The 24,981-nt window shown below is 38.8% G+C and overlaps 2 protein-coding genes across 2 annotated transcripts in view; one reads left to right on the forward strand and one right to left on the reverse strand.

Annotated features, from left to right (window-relative positions):
- Agmo (alkylglycerol monooxygenase) overlaps nt 1–15,716 on the reverse strand; it is a 356,358-nt gene extending 340,642 nt beyond the window's left edge. The window contains exons 1-3 of the mRNA XM_004652846.2: nt 15,475–15,716; nt 13,827–13,957; nt 1,515–1,666 (exon numbers count right to left, since the gene is read on the reverse strand). Coding sequence (XP_004652903.2) covers nt 1,515–1,666; nt 13,827–13,957; nt 15,475–15,600 — 409 coding nt within the window. The 5' untranslated portion in view covers nt 15,601–15,716. The remainder of the gene's footprint in view (nt 1–1,514; nt 1,667–13,826; nt 13,958–15,474) is intronic.
- Nucleotides 15,717–16,266: 550 nt separating this feature from the next.
- LOC101616492 (E3 ubiquitin-protein ligase HUWE1) lies at nt 16,267–24,028 on the forward strand. The gene is given in 3 exon segments (XM_004652668.3): nt 16,267–16,383; nt 22,785–22,846; nt 22,848–24,028. Coding segments are annotated over 3 exon segments (1,248 nt in total). The 3' UTR covers nt 23,917–24,028.
- Nucleotides 24,029–24,981: the final 953 nt, after the last annotated feature.

Below are 24,981 nucleotides of genomic sequence, written 5' to 3' on the forward strand. Positions count from 1 at the left end.
TTAAGGTTACTTTATTGTATTGCTCTTTTTAACTAAGTATGCTTACTTAAAAGTTTCATGTCAGTCATAGCTTGTTGGTTGTTTCTTTCCTATTAAAGTATTCTTTTAAACTTTAAGCAAATTTGCAGTTCTCAAACCAGAACATCTACACTGATCCTAGAAGATTCCTGAATACCAGTCAATTTTTTTCAACATCACTTGCTTTTTGTATTGCATCTGAGGAAGATCACCAACTCATTTATTCTATAATTAAAATTACTATTTTAAAATAACAAAACTTATTTTACTACATTAAAAAATCATGTTTGATTTTGGAATATCCTTTAACACGTATATGCAAGAAATGAGTTGAGATAACTCATTATTTTTAAAGGCAATGGTTATACCAGATAATATAAATCTAATTTCCATATTTGCTTCAAGTTGTCTCGATGAATTCACACTCACAGTTTCACATAAATACATTTGTTCAACCTGCATTACAAAAAAAAGAAAAAAAGAAAAATCTACGTAAAGTTTTACAGCCTTACAAATAGCAGTGATCAGTGCTCCTCCCATTTTATCCATCCTGGCTTGGGAAATGTATTTGTTCCCCAGTCCTCCTACACACCTTATTTCACTATTCACCCTGGTCTCTGGCCTCTTCTTTCCATCTTCCATCTATGTTTTTATTATTATTCCAGATTTCTTCCTCTTCCTTCCTCCAAACCCACTCAACCCAAACAGTCTCTAAAATACTCAGCTCTATTCTTCACCAATTTTTCAAAATCAGTACCTGCTTGTACTTCCCTTCGGAACTACCTCTGCAAGTTTTATTTCTCCTCAGAGACCACTTGCTCACCTTCCGTGCACAATCCTCTGTAACTCTCCCGCATCCCCACTGAAGTCAGACCAGACCGTTTTCCCACTTTTCCATTTCCTTTTCCTTAACAAAGCATTTCTTTGGAAGGTGCTGCTGAGAATACCCAAAAGCAAATGCAATGAACCAGCACCAAAAGAGAGCTTTGTAAGACCTGAGAAATCTTGTGCAACTATGGCAACACTGAGCGCATTATGGTCAGGGTCGAGTGGAGTACATTTTCATTTGTAATGTGGAAGTTCTGCTGAGCATGTTATCACATTGACAATGGCATCACATATTCCACAGGATTATTTGCTGTTACAGAAATCTTATGAAAAAAAACCCTGATGATTAGGATGTGAAGCTTGATATTGAATGCAACTGTCATAATTCCTACAGAACATGCCATAATAAGAACAGTGGATATCATGTTCTGAACATTTTACAATAGCAATCATCAGGAAAATATTCCTCATAATTTGGCCTTTCTTTTTAAAAAATGTTTTCATATTATCTCGACTAAAATTTTAATGTAAACATTTATTAACCATCTATATCTTCTATCAAATGTAGTATTTAGTTTTTTCTTTATTTATTCAATAAATATTTAATGCTTAATATGTGCAAAGTCCATTTCATCCTAAGTTAACAGCAGGTCTTATTTACCACTTACCATGGGACATGCGATGGAACCAGTAGTAGCCAAAGTCAACTCCAAAGAAGGTTAAATACCAAGTCCACGGAGAATCCCAAGGCAAATCAAAAAGCCTGTAGTTCTCCCAGATATAAATGTAAGTGGTCACTTCAATGCTCCTGAAAAACAGACTGGAAAAGGAAATTCACACACAGAGGTTATAACAGTGGTTATACCATAGGTATACATTCATGCTAAAACATTTTAGATAACCTTTAAAATGAATTATCTTTTATAAACTTATAATGAATTTTTATAGCATTCTATTGTTCAAGTTCATCTTCCTTGTCTTTTGTAGGCTCAATACTAATAGTATGAAAATAATTCTCATATTATTTCCTATTGTTTTATGGTTGTATGTGAGACAGATGTTTGCATTTTCAATTTCCTAGTATTTAGAAAACTATTGTTTTTTTCATTATTTATTTATTTTTCACAGAGAGAGAGAGAGATAGAGAAAGAGAGAGAATGGGCATGCCAGTGCCTCCAGCCACTGCAAACAAATTCCAGATGCATGAGTCCACTTGTGCGTCTGGCTTACGTGGGTCTGGGGAATAAACCAGGGTCTTTTGGCTTTGCAGGCAAATGTCCTAACTGCTAAGCATCCCTCCAGCCCAGAAAACTATTGTTTTTTTTTTTTTATCTCTCAAAATACTTTACATGGGAGCCATACAAGTTAATTGTGAAAAAACTACATCTCAATATTTATTATTGCTATTTCTAAATTTTAATAAACAAGGCAATAAGGATAGTTAATAAGAAAATATAAAAAGGCAGAAATAAATGGATGGAATACTTCTCAAAAGGCATAGAAACTGTATGCTAACTTTAAATATGTTAATCCCATGAAACTTATCATCAGACTAAAATGACTATTTGATTTGTGTTTGTGTGTTCATGCACACATGTGCACACATCCACACACTCGGTGTCTTGCTATTGCAAAATAATTCCCATCAGGGTATACATGGGTGGCTGAGAAAGTGAACACAAACCAGCAGGCTTGCAAGTTAGAGCACTTCACCCCAGAGCCATCTCTCCCATCCCTAAAATTGTTTACTCTGTATTCTACTTTCTCACTTCTCTTTTCCCTTCTGCCCTCACACATCTTTAGTGTTATTTGGATCTTTCATCTTAAAATTTCATCTTCAATTAAAATTACATACTTCAATATTTCATGTAAGGAATATAAATGGAAATGGTCAGAATGTTGGGAAGAATTTTCTAACAGAAATGTGATATACAGTTCTACTTAGGCACACTTAAAAATATAGATACAGAATGTACCTTGGTGAGTGATTTTTTTCAAGTTTCTGCAAATTCTTATTTCATGAGTTTCCAAAATCATATACTACCCACTTTAATTTTATAAAGTGCAGTATTTTCATTTTAAATTTAAGTGAATAAACATAAGATCGGGTGTAATATAATCATTTCTTCTGTCAGTGCTATAAATTTGATTGTATTTTTTTTTCTTTCTTTCTACATCTTAATTAAGATGTAAAATGATCATTCTAATAAAGATTTAGTTACATGCTGCCAAGATTGTTGCAAAAAATTCTGAAAAATTTCTTAAGATTATTTGATATAAAAGTAGCAATAATATACATAGTTGATAAAATACTAAATGTTTGTTCTTTTCCAGGTAATAATTATCACAATTGAGTTTTTCCAGGGAAGTTTTGTCCCTGAATGCAAAGGAATTGCTCATCCTAGATTCTTACATTAATCTCCATCTTAGCCATACCTTGGAGATTGTCAGGTTGTTTAGAAATCATGTGTGTAGGGCATGCATTTCAAAGATGCCATCAGAGCTTAGAGCAGATCATTCATGGATGTAGAAAACTTGACAAACATTAAATCAAACTAAGAGATCTTAAAAAGTGCTCTCTCATGTCTATTACCAGAGCATTACCTATATGAAATTCCCTTTTAGAGTTAAACAGACATCGTTGTATTAAAATATTTGGGTTCAAATATTTGTGATTCAACCTAATAATTTCTCTACCATAGGAATTTGGTTCTTGATCTTCTTGGCATTGATGCCATGTTGGACCATATGAGTCTTTGCTATGAAGGAAGCCCTGTGCGTCACAGAAAGTTGAGCATCATTCCAGCTTTCTTATCTATACATTTTGTAAGACCACTTCTTGCATGATTTATGATGAGCAAAAATGTCTCTGGACATTGATAAGGGCTTATTGGGTATCAAAAGTATCCCAATTTGTTGAAACTACCAAATAAAATCTAGATGGAAAAGTTAAAACATTCAACATTTAACATGAAACTAAAATAATCTCCAGATTGTTGGGCAAGCTTTATTGCACTGTATCAAATCAGGTTAACCCAAAGATTTATTCAGTTATTAAAGTAGTTCACACAGGGGTTTTCCTTGGTGTCATGCCCAGTAGCAGACATGGCAGTGGTGGTGGGGCCATGCTGTTGAACAGTGCAACCATAATCACATGACTCAGAAGAGCTTCCTGCAAGCTCAGTGTCTTTAAAAAAAGTGTTGTGCCATGTTCTTTTTTCAGGTACAAGGCCAAGGACAAGGACAATTTACATGAGTATTAAGACACCAAGACTTCAAGCAAAGAAACAAGCACCCCCCCCCAAAAAAAAATGTTTCATTTGTCAAAAAGAGAACTACTGTCTCCAATCAAAATGCTGCTTCATTTCCTGTGCAGGTGCCATGGCTTGAGGAGACACCCAATTTATTACTCTGTCAACTGACTTATTAGGGTTGACACAAATCAAGCTAAAATCCGCCTGACAGACTGCATCAGGTCTCTTTTTACTTTTTCACACTTTAGCACGAAGCCAAACTCTCTTCAAGGTGAGTGAAAGAGAGGTAAAGCTGTGGGAGTTGTATTCCCTGCTTGCCATTAGCAAGGTGAATATGATCCTATCCCTTTGCACATGAGAGAGATTCCCCATGCCGTGCCCAAAACTACAACAATTCACTACATCAGTGCATCTGGGAAATTATTATCATGCTCTGGAAAGCTCTTGATTGCAGGAAATAGCACCTACATTTTAAAAACTGTTCCCACCAGACCTTGAATCATAAACCAAAGCTCCTTTTTCTTTCTCTTCCCAATTTCTCCACCCGCCTTTCCACCCCTCAATCCCCTAGTGTATGACTATGCACTCTGGAATTCACACTTGAACTCTCTAAACCTCATCTCTGGGAAGAGGCATGCATAACCTGAATATATATATTATGGAGAAGTACTAGGGCCTGGAATCACAAATACTCAATGATATTAAAAAGAAAAAGAAAGATAAGATCTAAATCTAAAGTGATATATTTTTTTAAATTTATTTTATTTGAGAGAGACAGACACAGAGAGAAAGACAGATAGAGGGAGAGAGAGAATGGGCGCGCCAGGGCTTCCAGCCTCTGCAAACGAACTCCAGACGCGTGCGCCCCCTTGTGCATCTGGCTAATGTGGGACCTGGGGAACCGAGCCTCGAACCGGGGTCCTTAGGCTTCACAGGCAAGCGCTTAACCACTAAGCCATCTCTCCAGCCCTAAAGTGATATTTTAAGCCCAGTGTTCAATGACCTGATTGTATAAAAGCTTCCCTTCCCTGGCCATTTTAAACAGGGGCTTCCTCAGGTTAGATGTATATCTTTTGCAAGTTAAAGTAGCTCATTCCTCTAACCATTGAGATGATTCTTGAAGGTGTTTTCTCATCACTAGAATTGGATCCTGTTAAAGTCCGGTTAATGTAAAAAGGTGGTAAGTGTCAATTTATTTTTGGAAAATTGCTCAGCAATACTATAATAAAAGTGCAAAAGTTAGAAATAGTATTAGCTATGCATTGAAAAATTCTACTGATTAGCTGCAACCCTGGGAATGAAGCTGAGTGTGGCCATTATGTATCTTTCAAACACTTTCATGTACTAATCACTAAAAGAACAAGTGAGGGCTGGAGAGATGGCTTAGCAGTTAAGCACTTGCCTGTGAAGCCTAAGGACCCCAGTTCAAGGCTCAATTCCCCAGGACCCACGTTAGCCAGATGCATAAGGGGGCACATGCATCTGGAGTTTGTTTACAGAGGCTGGACGCTCTGGTGCACCCATTCTCTCTCTCTGCCTCCTTCTCTCTGTCACTCTTAAATAAATAAATAAACAAAAAAATTAATAAAAAAAAATAACAAGTGAAATTTAGTGTTCTGCTCTTACTATAAGTATCAAAATTTCACAACAACTTTCACAGTTATGGACTCAGACTGCAAAGCATTTGCTAATTTATGTCAGGTAGTAACAGTCACTATAGCTGTGTGGGCTGCCTCATTTGGCTAGATTATGCAAATGTGACAAAAATTAGTTGTTTTATTTCCAACAATCTTTTCTTACAAGTTAGAAACTATATACTTAAATAGGATTGATCAAACAGCTTTTAAATATCTAAAAACTTATGTATAAACTACAGTTAGATAGATAGTTATAGTGTCTGAAAACCACTCCTATGTTTATTTCAAAATCTCTTATAGCTGACCTAAGAATTTGTGCTATCTGTTAGGAAAGCCACTGCCACTTTTGCTCCATCTAGTGGAATATTGATTTTTTTTTTCTTCTCACTGATAATAACATAGGTGATGTGACTTCTTTCTTGCTGACACAGATAAAATCTGTTTTGCTATTTCTCATTGACAACTACATTCATAAAAAGAAACACTTCATTTCTCTCTTACAACAATTAGGAAATCATAAACATTTATAAACACAATGAGATATATTGTTAGCAGAAATAAAATTTCATCATTCTTTACAGGAAAAAGAACATATTACTCTAAATCCAGACTGAAAAGTGATACAGCTTGTATTCATTGGAGAAAGTTAATCTTAGAGTTGTTTCAGAAGTTACAGTTACTAACAAAGACAATGTCTGTTTATTAGGCTTCTATGGTAAAAGTTAAAAGGAAATAAAGCATTCTTCAAAAAAATCAATAAAGCAATACTTTTTTAAAATGTATTTTCCTACCATAGTGTGCCTTAAATATTATTTCCTCAGACAATAAGCCATTCAATACTAAAAATAAAATATCACTGATAATATTAACAAAGTTAATTCACTTTCATTTTGAACATGGAGTAACTGCTTATTTCATTTACCCAGCAAGTCTTCATTTGTACAGATTCATGTTGCCAAAGGTAGTACTGCATCTGGTGTTAAACCTTAGTATAAAAACCTACTGACCAAATTTTCCTTATTCTATATTCTTACCCCAAGGACTCAAAAAATATTTCAAAAGCATTGTAATTTCCTCCTTTAATTTTGTTTTTTGATGAACTCAAATGTTTTGTGAGGAATGGAAAATTCTGCAGCAGACGTGTGTGCTTGCGTATGGTCAGACATTGCAAAGCTAGCTCCATACTGGAAATTGGCAGAGACCCATATGTATTAAGAGCGGACTGTCCTCAGCTTATTTGAAAATTTACCTACTTAAATTATCCCACCAACCTATTGCAATTTGATTTATAATCTGCTGTTTCAACAGAATAAATGAACCTATTAAACACAAACATACTGTACATATTTATATCGGGAATAAACCTCCTCTGGGGAGGATGCAATTTATGGAAGCAGAAACATTGGGAGGAAGTAACAAATTGAGGTCCCGGTTGTCTAATGAAGGGTTTGAAATTGAGTTCTGCTTAAAGAAGCAAGGGAGAAAAAGATGTGATTATTTTTCACTCGTTAACGTTTAAGTCAGTAGCAGGATATTTTGCAAGTTTTAGATATCTTTAAATAGATTTGCTCCATATTTTGTTAAATCAAGTCAATTTTATCATCATATTCATGAGAAATTGACAGAAAACATATTACCATTTTGTTTGGTTATGATAAAAAGAAGTATCTGTTTATAGATTTGGGACTGGATTCTGACCAAGAAGGTTGCCTACCGAATTTCAGAAGAGCAGAACAGATGCAGGCCTGCCTAGGAACTGGTTTTATGACAGATGGACTTTCCTTACTGATGGAGGTCTGTGTCCACAGCCTAGTGAACAAGATATAATCTTATCTATGCTTAATATTTTCTCTCAATTAAGATATTAAAGGGGAAATATCTCTTTTCTACAAATATGGAAAGCAGGCTACTTATCCTTAAGCTACTTCAAATTGTATGCAATCATAGCAATCATAAGCTTCAAATAAACATCACTTTTCCTCAGAGTCTTCATACGAATTTTCTTATTATAAGATGCAGAAGTGAAAAAAAATGTTCACTTTGATTTTCACTTCTTTTGTTAGAAACCACATGTCTATTTAGAATTATTATCCAAAGTTCTGTTCTTCACAAACGGATTAACTAATGGTATGGTATTTTTCTTTCAATCACATATTTTAAGGATGTGGCAAACCCCTGTTGGTGTAGAAAATGAAGTTCGTCCCTTGGAGAGGATAGGATCAACGCTTGTTAATCTAACCCTCAGCTGTTAATGATTTGTGCAGGGACTCCGCTGGATGCTATGGCTTCACTGAAATGTTTTGAGTTGATGTCCAATTCTGTTTCTTTTTTTTTTTTTTAACAAGGGGATTGGGTAGAGTAGATCCTGATTCCTTTTCTATTTATGCTGTTTTTAGACAGTACCAAATTAAAAGGAAATCTTTTTCAATATCACTTTTGGATAGTCTGCTTTGCCCCAGCAAAAACGTTCTGCCAGCTGAAATCCTTGGCAATTTTTTTTTAAGGCCTGTATTTAATAATTTAGGATTGATCTACACCTACAAGAAGAAATGGAACAATTTGCTTTTCTCCTTAAAAACACAGCTAGGGAAAATTATTCTCCAAAGTCAAGTTCATAACCTTTTACCTTCTCTTAAAGAGCACCAGAATTAACAGTTTGTGTTAGCTTAAGACATGCTATGAGTGGTCATGGGTGAAGAGAAGTACCTTGATGTTCTGTCACAAAGGACAGGTTTGCTGTTTCTTGAGTCCCATTGCTCCTCTGCTTCTTTCTAAAATGAACTCTCTCACCTCTTTCAATCTTTCCTTGTATCTCTCTTTCTTCCTATCCCTCTTGGCTCCTCCTCCCCCCTCACATCTGCTATGTATATGGATATATTTGTGTCTCCTTATTGAGGAGTGCTTTTGATGAAAGCATGTATTTGATTCTTGTTTCACCATTCTTTCTCCTAACTCTAAGTCACACTACTCAACAGAAATGTGCCATAGATTGCATTTCTAGTGTATAGTTATAGTAGATAGTTAATATTTTATGAGAACAATCTCATATTGTATTATACCAAATTCAAACCTGAAAAAAATTAAAAGAAATCCTAAAGCAGGTAGTCAATGTGATATCTCTCTAAATTCTTAAACCCATGTAAAAATTTAAAAAATAAAACTCATTCTAAGCCAGGTATGGTGGCACATACTTTTAATATACCAGCACTTGTGAGGCAGGGGTAGGAGCATCTCTGTGAATTAGAGGCCACACTGAGACTACATAGTGACTTTTAGGTCATCCTGGGCTAGAGACTGAGAATTTACCTAAAAAAAAAAAAAAAAAAAAAAAAAAAGCAAACAAACAAAAACACAAAAAAACTCATTCTGGTCAGTATGATAAACAGCCCATAATTGCACACTCAAGGCACTTCTCAGCTGACAAATGATTTTCACAGCTGATCAAGCAGCTGACTTTTCAGACTTATAATACATACCATTTCCAAGAATGAGTGAGAGAATCTAGTGTGATCTTTTGATTAGCAGTTCTATACCTAAATCATCCTACCCATGACTATATGGAATGCATTCATGTTTATTTCTGATAGAGGAAGTTCTCTAATGGAAAAAAAAAACAAACTTATTTTAAAATGTCACTTTATGTAATCTGAGAATTAGAGGAACTATCTTCCTCTGATTATGACTGTAGTGTGCCACCAAGACAGCAATACAATGTCATTAATATTATAATTACACTTACCAATCTAATAACAACTTTATCTCAAAGTAACTCTTATTGACATACATTTTTAAGTTTTATTATGTTGTGAAATTATATGATACTTTCTCAGATATATGTAAGATTTAATGTCATTTAAAAAAAAATTCACCTTGGTTTCCCACTGGGTGGTTCCTAGAAACATTCCAATGCAATGAGCTCTAGTCCGAAGTAAAGCTCTAAAAACAGCGAAGGAAGCAGAGGTGGGAGGGGAAGGAGCACATTCCTCCTCGGCTCAAAGTACAGACACAGCCAGCTGGGGCTCAGGGACTCTACCCTGGCCCTCTGCCGCCTTGGTTAATTCTTTTGTATTGAGGTGCCTTCTATCCATCTGCAAGGTTTTTGTCTAATATTTCACAATTCACTCTTTCTTAAAGTAAGTCATACTTGTTTACTACTGCTTGGCCTCTCCATTGTATAATTGTATCATCAACATGACACTCCAAGAACATTATTATTTTTTTTTGAGCATTTGCTATTTTCAAGACATCATTTCAGCCATATGAACTAAACTCTGATGTAAACATATCTCCTGTTTTCAAAGTATGTGTATGCTAGGGGGCCAAAAGGAAAGAGATGAACATCATGCCATGGGGTATTTCTGCACCCAGGGGATTGATACAGATGAGAGCTGTTGAAATGTGTGATGTCCATGCTTAGAACTAGGAAATGAATGTAAAGTAGACACAGGCTCTTTCCTGGCAGAATTAAGTGTCCGTGCCTAATCACATAGGATAGCTTGATGGGCAAAGAAGTCATGGGGATACATGAGTAGAGGATCCACAAACCAGAATAGAGAGACAAATTCTTCTGTGATTCAGGAATTTTTATTTCGTGTTTGTTGAGGGAACTATCAAACCAATGAAGGGCTTCTCCCCAGTCCACATGATGTATATGTTTGGCTACCAGTGTGTCACACCAGACAGACTGGGAAACCTTATTATTCACAGACTAGCATGACATGCCTTAGGAAATGTCTACTCCCCTGGGTGCTTGCTATCTGTGCATATTGAGCTGGGACAAAGCAAAAAATTGCCAATAGGTAATGAAGAAAAATCAGCTAAGGGACCATAATGAGTTGGATGAAGGATTCACTTTAGGTGCAAAAGCAAAAGGGATACCAGGAAACTTATTGTTTATGACAAGTAACATTGAGGTATCTGAGCTGCAGAATACTCTCTTCTAGATAATAGCAAATACACCATGTCATGGACTCACAACAGATGGGGTTTCCTGAACATGATAGAGCCTATCAACCTTTTGCCATACATGAGACTCAAACTCTCCCAGAGAAGACAGTGAAAACAAGATTTCTGGGAGAAAAGATACATATACTTTAGGCATGTAGCCACTGGAGGACTGTCCACTGTCCAGTAAATCACCTCCTACTCATGATCAAGAAAGAAACCCTAATTCAAACCAGTATAATAAAAACTAAGATGTGGTATATCTACATAATGGAATTCTATACAGCAGTAAGAAAAAAAATGACACAATGAAATTTGAAGAAAAATGGTTGAACCTGGAACAGATCATTCTCAGTGAACTTACCCAATCACAGAAAAAAAAAAAAAATCACCACATAGTCTCACACATCTATAGCACCTAACCTGAATCTACCCATGATACCTTACATATCTAGCAAGCATCTCGTAGACTACACACTAGGATGGATGGGGAGAGAGGGAAGGACATTGAAGGGGTGGGAAACACAAATCTAGACCCAAATAGCAATGGTACCATAAATTTCTACTTCCTAAAAGGCAGACCAAATGGCTGAACCTTCACCAGGCCCTTACAGGGAACGCCTGAACCACAAGACACTGGAGAGGGTAGGATCAAGGCTAACCTTAATCTTCTACATCTTCCCTCCTCCCTCCCTCTCCCTCTCCCTTTCCCTCTCCCTCCCCACCCTCTCTCTCACTCTCTTCTCTCTAACTCTTATATATTAGTTACCTTTTTCCTCATTTTCTTAGTGGGCACTAACCTGTAACTCCCAGTACCAGCATGGGGCTACCATCCACAATGAGCGTTTGATCAGAGAGACCTACAAAGGTTTCCTAAAAGACAGACAGATTTCTATCAGAGTACCTGATGACCCACCAAAGGTTAGTGGTAAGACCCTAATGCTGAAGACACCATATGCAGTTGACACATAAAATGGAATGGCATGGCTGGAAGCTAGAAGACAGTCAGTCCCCAGACAGTCAGAGCATCTAGTGCCAGAAGGTGCTATATGGCTGACTGGGGGAAAATGACCAATATCTGTCCAAGAAACTCATGCTCTAACCTACTTAGCAGCAAATAACCTGTTGTGATGCCCACACAAGTGTAATAGTGGCACACAGCCATGGTGGGGAAACAACTGCTCTTGATTTGGCTAACTGATCCCCTCAGTGGTATGGGACCCATAGCTGGAGCTGGGAAACAAGTCAGAACCATACAAATATTAGCACACTCTCCAATATCAAGCTACCATTAATCATGGGTTACAAGAGGGTCTACACCTATTAAATTCTCTATAAAAAAGTAAGAGATGGCATAGCCATTAAACGCTTGCCTGTGAAGCCTAAGGACCCCGGTTCGAGGCTCGGTTCCCCAGGTCCCACGTTATCCAGATGCACAAGGGGGCGCACACGTCTGGAGTTCGTTTGCAGAGGCTGGAAGCCCTGGCGGGCCCATTCTCTCTCTCTCCCTCTATCTGTCTTTCTCTCTGTGTCTGTCGCTCTCAAATAAATAAATAAATAATAATTTTTTTAAAAAGTAAAAAAAAAAAAAAAAGTAAGGGTTATCTCACTTGTCCTTGTGGTAATTTACTCTCCATTGGAGAATCTGCTTCTCTTTTTCAGATAGATGTAGATCCTCAGGAGAAAACCACCCCATCTTACCTCAGAAGGGCCCTGGCTAAAACTAAGAAAATTTGGAAAAACAAGCACGGATTCTGTTTTCCTGATGAACCAGATACCAGAACAGGCGGAAGGAGACCAACACAGAGAAAAATCAACTCCTACCAAATCAGAGAGCCAGAGCCTCAGAGGTCCCCAACACCTCATCACTGAAGTAGACAAAAAATGAACCCAACATGGCTCAGGGAAATTTTGTGGAAGAGGGGCAGAAAGAATGTGAGAGCCACATGTTGGGTCATGATATGCTGAGACATTTATCTTACCCATAACTGTGGGATAACTCCACAGTGCATGACCCATATACCTCAACAAGGAGGGGCCAATGGGAAGGGGGTAGGTCACAGATGAGCCTAATAATGGTATCAAACTGACTGTATTTGCTGAATATAAAACTAATTAATAAAAAAAAATTTAAAAAGACAAACATCAAAAACAAAAAGGAGGGCTGGAGAGATGGCTTAGTGGTTAAGCGCTTGCCTATGAAGCCTAAGAACCCCTGTTTGAGGCTCAGTTCCCCAGGTCCCACGTTAGCCAGATGCACAAGGGGGCGCACATGTCTGGAGTTCGTTTGCAGAGGCTGGAAGCCCTGGCGTGCCCATTCTCTCTCTCTTCCTCTGTCTTTCTCTCTGTGTCTGTCGCTCTCAAATAAATAAACGAATAAATAATTTTTTTTTAAAAAAAAGGAGAAGAAAGACAAGGCATGGAAAAGGTGGAGGGCTTGCTTAGTGGTTAAAGTGCTCACCTGTAAAGCCTAAGGGACCTAATGGGGGAAAGGAAGGGTTTTAGTGGGAGGGGAATGGGATAAAAAGACAGTAATTGGAATAGGATCAAAATGCCTTGCATACATTATATACAAGTATGAAAAATATTCATCCAACGGAGAGATGGCTTAGCAGTTAAGGCACTTGCCTGCAAAGCCAAGGGACCAGGCTCGATTCCCCAGGAGCAACATAAGCCAGATGCATAAGGTGGTGCATATGTCTGGAGATTTTTTGCAGTGCCTGGAGGCCCTGGTGCACCCATGCTCATTCTCTCATTCTCTCTGTGCCTCTCTCTCTCTAATAACTAAATAAAATAGAATATTTAAAAATATATTCAGGCAAAATTTAATTATTTATGTAAAAATAAACAATCACAGTCACTTATATGCTGGTAAAAATAATAAAAGTAGCGAGTATGGCTACCTACCATGTATGCAAGCCCTGAGTTTCATATTTAGTACTACAAAACAAAATAAAACACAAAATAAAGCAGAAGCTCAGTCATGTGCAAAATAACAAAATTATAAAGTAATGGCATGTAGGGAATTTTTTAGGACTGTTTGTGAAAAAATTCATCAATTATCCATATACCAACTGCCCTTCACTTCATGCTTGGGGAATCTCAGACTTTTCATCCAGCTTTGATGAAGAATAAAAAGTCTCACCGTGGGAGCTGAGACAAAACTCCAGCTGACATTGATGTCAAAGCATCATCCAAACGACCTGGTGGCTTCCCCCGGAAGATCCAGCTGACAGTCAATTCAAGTAGCATCAGGGAAATGAAAAATGGAGTTGCCTGTAAAACAAATTGCAAAATACAATAGAGATGCTGTCCAATTCAATATGGAGAGCTTCCCCATTTTCTTCCAGGCATTTGAGCATTGGACAACCCTGAGGGCGGCAAAAGACATGTAGCATAAAGGGTGATTTCCTACACAACATGCAAGGAAGTGGACATCCACTAAACATGTGGTAAAATTCCATAACTCAAACTCAAATTAAAAAAGATATAGCCATGATGCGCGTGCTGGAAAAACCAGTTAAAATTATGCAGAGCATGTTTCAAGATCTAGAAGATACATTTAAAATAGTTAAGCAAACAGGAGTCTATTATCTCCCCATGAGTAAGTTAGGTTCACGTTAACAAGATCTCCTTAAGGGCAACCTTAATTCTATTCTTACTGAAATTATTAGAAACACTTTTGAGGATGAAATTCAGTCAGTAGCAACAAACAGCATCCTTCTGAGAGTCTTATAAATTAAGAAAAAAAAATTCTTATCAGTTTAAATAACCATCCAAGTTTAATTCATTCAGGCTCTATTTTTGCTCCATTGTAAATAATGGAAACTTTTAAAGTTTAAAGTTCAACTGCTAGTAAATGAGTATTAGATTAAGTTTGATGTTGCAATATGAATGGCAGGTTTAAAGTTATGAGTAACACATTTTCTCTAGGAAAAATGAAACAAAACAAAACATAGGTTTCAATCATTTTTAAGCTGATCATGAATTTTGAACTTTTCTAAACTGAATCCAAGACCATCCTCTCTGATGTTATTTTGTTTTGTTTTGTTTTCTGTAGCAAACTAGTAAGTGTTGTGGGGACAACTTTGACAAAGTGAAGAGGGGAACTACAGTATTCAAGTTCTAATACTGAATATTTCTTCTTTCAGTCTTAACCAGAGACCAGAAGTGAAAAGTGTCTCTGAACGCTTGAGAGTTTCAAAGGTGGGGGGGGTGAGTAGGGGTGGAGGGTTTTCTTAGTGGTTAAGGTGCTCACCTGTAAAGCCTAAGGTCCCAGGTTCGATTCCCCAGTACCCATAGAAGCCAGATGCACACACAAGGCGGTGCATGCTTCTAAAGTTCCTTTGCAGCAGCTAAAGGCCCTGGCATGCCCATTTTTTCTCTCTCTCTCTCCCCCTTTCTCTCTCTCATAAATAAAAGTAATAATGAACTTGGTTCAAGATCATGTGGGGGCACTACAATTGGACTGAGTCACAAGCTGTGAAGCCTTCACTCTGCACAATTATTTTATCAAACTAAAGAAGAAATATTTCCCTGGAGCTGGAGGTGGTGGACAAGATAAACCTTTTAAAACAAAAATAGCCCTGGATGTTGTATGGAAATTCAATCAGAAATTCTAGCTTTGCTTATTCTCATGTAATTTTGAACTTTTACCTAGGGGTGAAAATCTGTAGTGTCACCGTTAGTACCATATGAAGGTAAAAATTTGAAGAGTGGAAGTGAAGGAATCCCTCGGATATGTCGACCTTTGTAAGAAAAGAGCAAGGAGGCCCCTTGCAACACAATCTCACCTTTTTTACGTAATCGGGCACTTCTTCGATGGTTTGGAAGGAAGTTTCATTGGGTTTCATCATGTAAAACATCATTCGAACACCCTGGGAAACCGAAACATCCTGTTGGGCTTCTGGGTTCTTCATTTCTGCCCCTGTCTGATTCCCAGCTGGAGAATATTTGTGACGCTGTGGTTGAAGCCAGAGGCTGCGCAAAGAGGATGAGATTTGCAGCACAGAGCAAGCCTTTGTCCAAGAGCAGCTGAGGCAAGGCTCCACGGAGAGCTCAGAAGCTGCGGGGCAGGGCCGGAAGCCCAGGTCCTAGGGCAAGTTCGGAGTTCAGTGGGCGCCCTCCCAGGAAGGGCGTGGCGGAGAGGATCCCCCAAAAGACACAGTGCAAGTTAACTAGAGCTGGAAAAAACCTCTCAGTCTCTCTGTCTCTCTCTCTCTCTCACACACCTGTCAGTTCATTTTGGAAAATGAAAGTGAAAAAAGTGGTGATAACACAGGTGAAAGTTTATGCTAAAAAAAAAAAAAAAAAAAAAGCAGGGGCAAAGTTCAACAGTAAAATTACATGAGAACAAAAGCACTGGTTTCCTCCACGCTAAGAGTCACAGCGCAAAATAGTGTGAGGGAGGTGGAGGGCAGCAGCAGGCCCAGGCCGGTTCTTGCACAAGCTTTCCCGCTCTCAACTCTGTTAACTTTTGAATGTTTGCAAATCAGATCGGGGCATTCACCTTCTGGTGTAATCTGCCCTGTTAAAGTGGAAACTTGTCTGGTTTCCATTATCATCCTCGGCACTTCCAGGGTACCATGCTGCTGTCATCCCTAGGATGGTACCAAGAGGTTGCTGTGAGATGTGACCTGCTGTTTCTTCTAGGGATACCAGATCGTTTACGTAAGGACGTCACCAGTGTCTACTGGATACTTGTTAGCATAGCCTCAGTCTTTCTCTGAGGGCACTCGCCATCTTCTTTACATATTCTTACCTAAATTAAATGAAATTATTACATAATTATGTGAAGATGGAAACTATTGAGAACCAACAAGTAAATAAGCACCCAGAGGTGCTATTAACATTTCAGTGTATACATAATTAGTTCTTCTATACCATGAACTATGGGCGGCTAACAATGACCATTCTATAAGATAAATTCTGCAATAAAAGTGAATTTAAATTTTTTAAACTTGTTTTTATTAATTAAGTAGAAACATTGTATGGACATGTTCTATGTGGATACCATCATTTCCTTGCTCCCTGCCCCCACTCCACTGAGAGCCCTCTTCAGTGGGATTGCTGCTGTTCACCATGGGGTTTTAGGTTATGAGTTGTGAGAGCAGCAGTCAGTCATTGTGGGGAGGACTGTGTCTCTGGCTATTCCTTCCCACCCTGTGGCTCTTATACCCTTTCTATGCTCTCTTCTGCAAACTCCCGTGAGCTTTGGTGGGTGTGCTTTAAGTCTGCTTTACTTTTGAGTTCTCAGCAGCTTTTGGATTTCTGCTTTGGCGCATTTTGAGTGTCCTAGGTGCATATCTGCATCACGCTAGCCCAGGTTGTCAGGCTTGCTGTGGAAGCAGCACACTTGCTGCTCATCTCATCATTTCCTCTGCGCTTTCCCCTGGGCCCTGGCCGCTGTGCTAGGAGGAGTGATTGATCTTCTGTCACGGAGTCAGCTATCTGTTCTGGTATTGTTGGTAAATTATGGTTGTCCTCAGTTCTCACCGCTTTCTACAAAACAGAAATAGATTCTCTAAAGGAGAGTAAGATCAGGATATGTTAAAGGAGATAAGCATTGCTAATTTAGGCAGATTTTAATGAGTGTAGCCCCACTTTTGGATGAAAGCTAATGAGAACTTCTCTCTGGAGTCCATTATCTTGGTCTCCATAGGGTTTTGACTTGCTTCCTAGTTCCAGTTATGGATTTCTTTTAACTGATTTGATCTCATAGACAATTAAAGAACAATTGGTTACCCACCTAGACTGTGTGCCACTATTACACAGGAGTGTACACCTTGTTAGGTTAGTGATTTTCATATAGCAGTGCCCCCTTCTTATGCATGATATTCTTGACCATTTTCCCCCAGCAGCTCAGATAGTGCTTTTTAGCACTACATGGGCTAACCATGTGGGAGCTGGCTTACTTTTAGATTCAGCTAGATCTCTTACTTTTTATTACAGAGAGAGAGAGAGAGAGAATTGGCATGCCAGGGCCTCAGCCTCTGAAATTGAACCCCAGGCACTTGTGTCGCCTAGTGGCCATGTGCAACCTTGTGCTTGCTTCACCTTCATGTGTTGGGCTTACAAGGGGTCTAGAGAGTCGAACATGGGTCCTTAATATTCGTAAACAAATGCCTTATCTGCTTCAGCAATAAGGTCTTACCTTTCATCTTAGATGGGTAAAAAAAAAAACAGGGGCTGGAGAAGTGGCTTAGCGGTTAAGCGCTTGCCTGTGAAGCCCAAGGACCCCGGTTAAAGGCTCGATTCCCCAGGACCCATGTTAGCCAGATGCACAAGGGGGTGCACGCATCTGGAGTTTGTTTGCAGTGGCTGGAAGCCCTGGCATGCCCAATTTCTCTCTCTCTCTCTCTCTCTGCCTTTCTCTGTCTGTCACTCTCAAATAAATAAAAAAAATCGTGTGTCTTTCTGTAAAAGTACAGATATGTGAATGCCATGGTGTAGGTGCCACAGTGTGTACATATATGTGTAATTTTGCATATATGTGGTGCTTGGGTGTGCAGCTGTCATTATGTGTGTACATGTCATTGTGTAGGTGCCGCATGAGTCTGTGTATATCATTGTGTAGATGTGTTGTGTCATTGTGCACATGTGTGCGTGATGTATGAGTTGTGTGTGTGATTATGTGGGTGTGTGATGTCATTATGTGGATGCCACTGTGTGTGTGTGTGTGTGTGTGTGTGTGTGTGATTGTGTACGTGTGGAGGCCAGAAGAAAACTTCTGATGTGAGCCCTTCCCTTCCACCAGTTTGATACAAAGTCTCCTGTTGTATTCACTGCTGTATATGCCAGGCTGCATGATTCATGAGTTTCTGGGGATCCTCCTGTCACTGCCTTCCATCTTGCTGTACAAGTGATTGGGTTACCTGAGAAGCATTAAGCATTACCTAGGGCTAACCAAAATTTATTTTGTGAAAAAAAAAAAAAATCCACAGTGAAACATACTTCTTTGTTAACTATTTTATATACAATATAAGAACAGATAAAAAGGGAGCCATAGTGAGCAGAAACTCTCTATGGGTGGTGGTTGTTATAGGAAAACCCCTGCTGGTGGGTGGGATAACTCCAAGTGAATTGTTGGTCAAGAAGACTCCTGAAGTCTCTCAAACAATAGAGGCTATTAGAAGTTTTGACCCAATGGCTGAAAACACCACAAGTATCAGTTGCAAGATACTAACATTTTAACCTGGACAGAAAGACGCTGGAAACCTCCTCCCTCCTAGCTAGCTATCATAGTTTTAGAAAGTGCTATGAAGCCTGAGAAGTATTATGAGAGAGGAAGGTCATCAACAGACTTACCTACCCAAATTATTCATCTTGCATGCTACTCAACCAACTACCAAGGTAAGAGCTGTTCACAGGTACTATAGTGACATGCCTGTTATGGGGGATACCAGTTGTTCTCTAACTGGATCTGAGATCAATTCCTTGGGAATAAATTCTTCCCTTTATTCATTCATCTATGCCTGGGAAGGTCATGGACCCTTGAGGTTAGAACCAGTGCCATTGATTGACTAAAAGGATATGTTGTGCCCATGACATTTCCCTCTATTATTTACATTATATTTATTTCCATACAATAGTTCTGCTTTCAACTTTGGCCAGACAATCTTTTTGTTGTGTTGTTGTTGTTGTTTTGTTCTTCAGATAATGGTGGCTATGGGGGAGACACAAACAAAACTCATCAAAGTGCTGAGACTAAGGGACAGTGGAATGTTCAGTGCAAAACAAGATATCTTTAACATGCCCACAAAGGCTCAGGGAATATTGCAGATCAAGTGTAGAAAGGATTCAAGAGCAAGAGAATATGGATGAAAATTTTGAGACACTGTCTGGCTTCATGTCCACTATTCCATGACCTCCCTGCAATAGTTAATACCTCCAAAAGACCTTCCCAATATTGAGCCATCAGTATTTCAACATGGATAATGGATACAGGCAAAAATCATACAGTATGAAAATAGATGAGAGACTAGTTGGAAAGAAAGAGTTCAGTGGAAAGGAGGTTTAGAAGAGGGTGGTATAAGATATACGGAGTAATTATTATAAAATTTCATTGTTAATTAAGAAAAGTAAACTAATGAAAGGACTTATGAAAACAATAGATTAGACTGCATAGCCTAAAATCTTCATGGTTGCCCACAAGGAGTAAATATCAATAATAGGACATTTTCATGCACTATAAGACACACATAAAAACAATCATCAATATATTGTGAATTTGCATTTTCAAAGGTAAATTATCAAGGTATATTGGAAAATATGCAGATGGAGTTATTATGGAATATTAAAAGAAGGATTATCGGAAATCAGAAAACATACCAGACCAAAGCAATTTAAGGGAAGCAGGATTAATATTTTGGCTCATGGTTTGAAGGTACAGTGCATCATTGCAGGAAAGTCATCACTTCAGCATTGTAAGGTGGCTGATCACATTGTGACCTCAGTCAGGAAGCAGAGAGAGAAATCCTGGTGCTTATCTAACTTCCTTCTTTCCTTCCATCCTTCTTTCCTTCCTTCCTTCCTTCCTTCTTTTCTCCCTCCCTCCCTCCCTCCCTACCTACCTACCTCCCTCCCTCCCTCCCTCTCTCTCTCTCTTTCTCTCTTCCTCTTTGTTCAATCTAGATCTCCAGCTTATCCTTGAATAGTGACAACCACATTGAGGATGTGTATTTCCTCCTTGGGTAAACATCTCTGGAAACACTTTCAATAACCCAGAGGTATATATCCTAAGTGATTCTGAATTCAGGCAAGCAGACAAGGTACACAATAACATCCACAGAAAACTGTAACATTATTTATGGACACATGGAAGTATCAGATCCTTTCACATAGGTGAAACAAGGATGTATGAAGTGTGTGTGTCTATATGAGGTATAAGGGGTATGCCTATATTTATCTGTGTCATCACATGTTTTGTATTGCTAGGCAATGCAGGCTGAGCTCAGAAAGGTGTAGTTTTTAAACTGTATTATGTATTTTTCACTGACAAACTTGCACATGAGCAATGATTGCCTTTTCAAAATCTTTCTGAATGTTGTAGTCATGGTGGAACCAATTTTTATTGCAAAACAAATGTAATAGCAGGGCTGTTTATACCTTTCAATAATTAATATTACATAAAAATGCATTTGGACATGAGTAACAAAAATGATTGTATTAGGACTACTGATTTATTACTAGACTTTTGTTTTTACATTACAAATGTGTTGCATGACAAGAGGAAAAATACAAACAAAGCTATATTACTAAATACGTACAAAGTAGCATTATCCCTCCACCCTTCAATTCTAATGCACATTCTTCCATAATTTCCATTGACAACACAGAGAGAATGGGTTACCCTCTCCTCTTAGCAGTTATTTGGCCATCCCATCTTTTTTATTATATTAATTTAGGAATATCTTCATGATTTGAGTTTTGTAATTGACCATATTAACATAACATCAAAAACTATCAGGAACATTCTCCCATTCAGTATAAAATTATATAACTGAGTGTTTTTTTTAATATTCTTTATTAAACAGACTACATGTTTGGGGATGGGGAGAGAGAAAAGAGAGAAGAGAGAAAGAGAATGTCAATATCAAACAGGTACACAATCATCTTGGGTATTAAATGTATAGGAAGTTGAAAACAAGAACTAGTTACAATGAAGTAAAAAGAGGGCTGGAGAGATGGCTTAGCGGTTAAGCGCTTGCCTGTGAAGCCTAAAGACCCCAGTTCGAGGCTCGGTTCCCCAGGTCCCACGTTAGCCAGATGCACAAGGGGGCGCACACATCTGGAGTTCATTTGCAGAGGCTGGAAGCCCTGGTGCGCCCATTCTCCCTCTCTCTGTGTCTGTCGCTCTCAAATAAATTAAAAAAAAAAAAGTAAAAAGACAAGTAGAAAAAAACAAGTAAAAAGTTAAAAAGGAAAAGAAGATCAATATGGCTGACAGTATCACTGGGAAGGGACACGCACTCTTTTTTTTTTTTATAAATATTTTTGTTCATTTTTTTATTTATTTATTTGAGAGTGACAGAGAACAGAGAGAGGGAGAGAGAGAGACAGATAGAGAGAGAATGGGTGCACCAGGGCTTCCAGCCTCTGCAAATGAACTCCAGACGCGTGCGCCCCCTTGTGCATCTGGCTGACGTGGGTCCTGGGGAACCGAGCCTTGAACCGGGGTCCTTAGGCTTCACAGGCAAGCGCTTAACCGCTAAGCCATCTCTCCAGCCCGGGACAAGCACTCTTAAACTTCAGGGACAGTAGACAATTTTTTTTTTTTTTTTAGAAATAAGGCAGAGGTTGATGGCATTCTACAAGTTGAAAGAAACTCTGAGGGGCTTGTCTGTCTAGTTGGGGCCTGGCCCAGAGAGGAGACTGATTGATGACAAAAAAAAACAATGCCCAAAGGAGATTTTAGTAATGCATGAACATTTCCTTTTTTCTGCCTACCAACTGCTTAGGAGCATTTTCTTGGGTGAAGTCACAGTCAGTTGAGAAAGGAGTCTTGAGGAAATGGTGAAGACTTCAGGGAATGGCCTCTCTACTAGCTATAGCAGAGAAGAATAAGAGGAGGGATGAATGTGGGGTGAGCTAATCAATGACTCCAATTAGATGAGGCCAGTCTTAGCTCTGGTCCAACCACACCAAGATTGCAGGCTTCATCTTCTACAGTAAATGGCTATTGAAGACCAGGGAGCATCTTTTTGTAAAGGGTTAAGTTACCATACAAGTGAATTTTCAAGAAAGGGAACTGTTCCTTTTACTTGGTGCCACCACGTCTTAAGGCTTTGGAACTTGTAGCAGACAGCTTCAGGTTCACTGAGATAAACTTCTAAACCAGGCACAGTTATGGAGGAAGGGATTTATTGAAGCTTACAGATCTAGGGGAAGTTCCATACTGGCAGTAGAAGCTGGCCCTGCTTTCACAGGACCAAGGACAGAGAGAAAGAGAAAAAGAAAAAGAAAGACAAAGAAAAGAGGCCACGAGCCAAAATTCAGTATACTTCAGGAACTCCAGGTGGAACTAGGCACTTTGCATATCTTTAGACTGGCATTTCAAACCCACCACCACAACTTAAAATCCACCCAGTGACACTTCCTCCAGCCTTTTGCTGTCCTGGTAGATTACATTCGTGTCCTCGACTTTGATGTCAAGCGCAAATATTTCGCATGTCTGCCGTGATCATGTGTTTGAAGACTCCTATCGTGAGCTACACCACAAATCTCCTGAAGAAATGAAGAATCGATTGTATATAGTGTTTGAAGGAGAAGAAGGGCAAGATGCTGGAGGGCTCCTGCGGGAGTGGTATATGATCATCTCTCAAGAGATGTTTAACCCTATGTATGCCTTGTTCTGTACCTCACCTGGTGACCGAGTCACCTATACCATCAATCCATCCTCCCACTGTAACCCCAACCACCTCAGCTACTTCAAGTTTGTTGGACGCATTGTGGCCAAAGCTGTATATGATAACCGCCTCCTTGAGTGCTACTTTACTCGGTCCTTTTACAAACACATCTTGGGCAAGTCTGTCAGATATACAGATATGGAGAGTGAAGATTATCACTTCTACCAGGGTCTAGTCTACCTGCTGGAAAATGATGTCTCCACATTAGGCTATGACCTCACATTCAGCACTGAGGTCCAAGAGTTTGGAGTTTGTGAAGTTCGTGACCTCAAACCCAATGGGGCCAACATCTTGGTCACAGAGGAGAATAAGAAGGAGTATGTGCACCTGGTGTGTCAAATGAGGATGACAGGAGCCATCTGCAAACAACTAGCAGCTTTTTTGGAAGGCTTCTATGAGATTATTCCAAAGCACCTCATTTCCATCTTTACTGAGCAGGAATTAGAGCTGCTCATATCAGGGCTGCCCACCATTGACATTGATGATCTGAAGTCTAACACTGAGTACCACAAGTACCAATCCAACTCTATTCAGATCCAGTGGTTCTGGAGAGCATTGCGTTCTTTTGACCAAGCTGACCATACCAAGTTCCTCCAGTTTGTAACGGGTACTTCCAAGGTACCTTTGCAAGGGTTTGCCGCTCTTGAAGGCATGAATGGCATCCAGAAGTTTCAGATCCATCGAGATGACAGGTCCACAGATTGCTTGCCTTCAGCTCACACATGTTTTAATCAGCTGGACCTGCCTGCCTATGAGAGCTTTGAGAAACTCCGCCACATGCTACTATTGGCCATCCAGGAGTGCTCTGAAGGCTTTGGGCTGGCCTAAAAAGGCCCTGCTCACCTCTGTGGGGGTTTTTCTACCATTGTTGGACATGGGGGGATTTAAAAAGATCCAGAAAGAAAACTTCAAAAACCAATAAAAGAGATCCACCAACTCACCATGTGTGTTTCCCAGCTGCCCATCTTCCCTAGTGCATACCTCTTCCCTTCTGCTCATTCTCTTTCCCCATCTCCCTTTTCCTCACCACCTCTCCCTTTCCATGCCATCCATGATTCCCACCCCATGTGTAAAAAAGGCAGTAGCCTTTGCAGGGACGTGTTTGTCCCAACTGTTTGAACAGTGTGCTCCTCAGATTCTGTGTTCAGAAGGATTTGCTGCATTGAGGCTTGAAACCTTTGGATAGGGGAAAAATTTTATATATATATATATATATATATATATATATATATATATATATATATATATATATTTGTTCTGTTTGCATTTCTTAATTTGTGCTTGGAATGTGTTGATGTGCCCAGCTAATGATTCAATGCGAGACAAGATTGGCGTCTGTGTTGTGGAGGTTTCAAATAAAGAGCACTCTTCATAAAAAAAAAAATCACAAAGTATAACTTTTATAGAATTATAAATAATTTCACAGCCAAATAGGAAATATCCTATTCATAGTCCAACACAGTGAAATAAACATATCATAATATTAGGAAACATCCTACTTTCAGAGTATGCATTTACCATTCCCACAAGTGTGAGAGGCGCATTTAATGTACAGGCTTCTGAGAATGTGATATATTCGATCTTACTCTTTACTTTTCATTTTCTTTTCCTAACTTAATTAGCTGCATAACCTATGTAGAATATTGTGGCCATAGCATACTGGTAGTTATGACTTTCCTATTGCATGTCTATATGCACTAAGGCCATTTTGAAAGACTCCAGTGATTCAGAAATGTTAATATTGTCTCTAAGAGTCTCTTGCTTATTTGTACTCATGCTTCTCATTAGAATCGAGCTGTGCATGAACACTAAATCACACTCCCTATTTTCTCAGATCAGATTTTATTACGCTTGGACTAAGTCCCTTCCACGACTTAGGAAAAGATCAGGTAG

This window comes from Jaculus jaculus, chromosome 16 (genome assembly GCF_020740685.1).
Source record: "Jaculus jaculus isolate mJacJac1 chromosome 16, mJacJac1.mat.Y.cur, whole genome shotgun sequence".
Lineage (NCBI taxonomy): Eukaryota > Metazoa > Chordata > Mammalia > Rodentia > Dipodidae > Jaculus > Jaculus jaculus.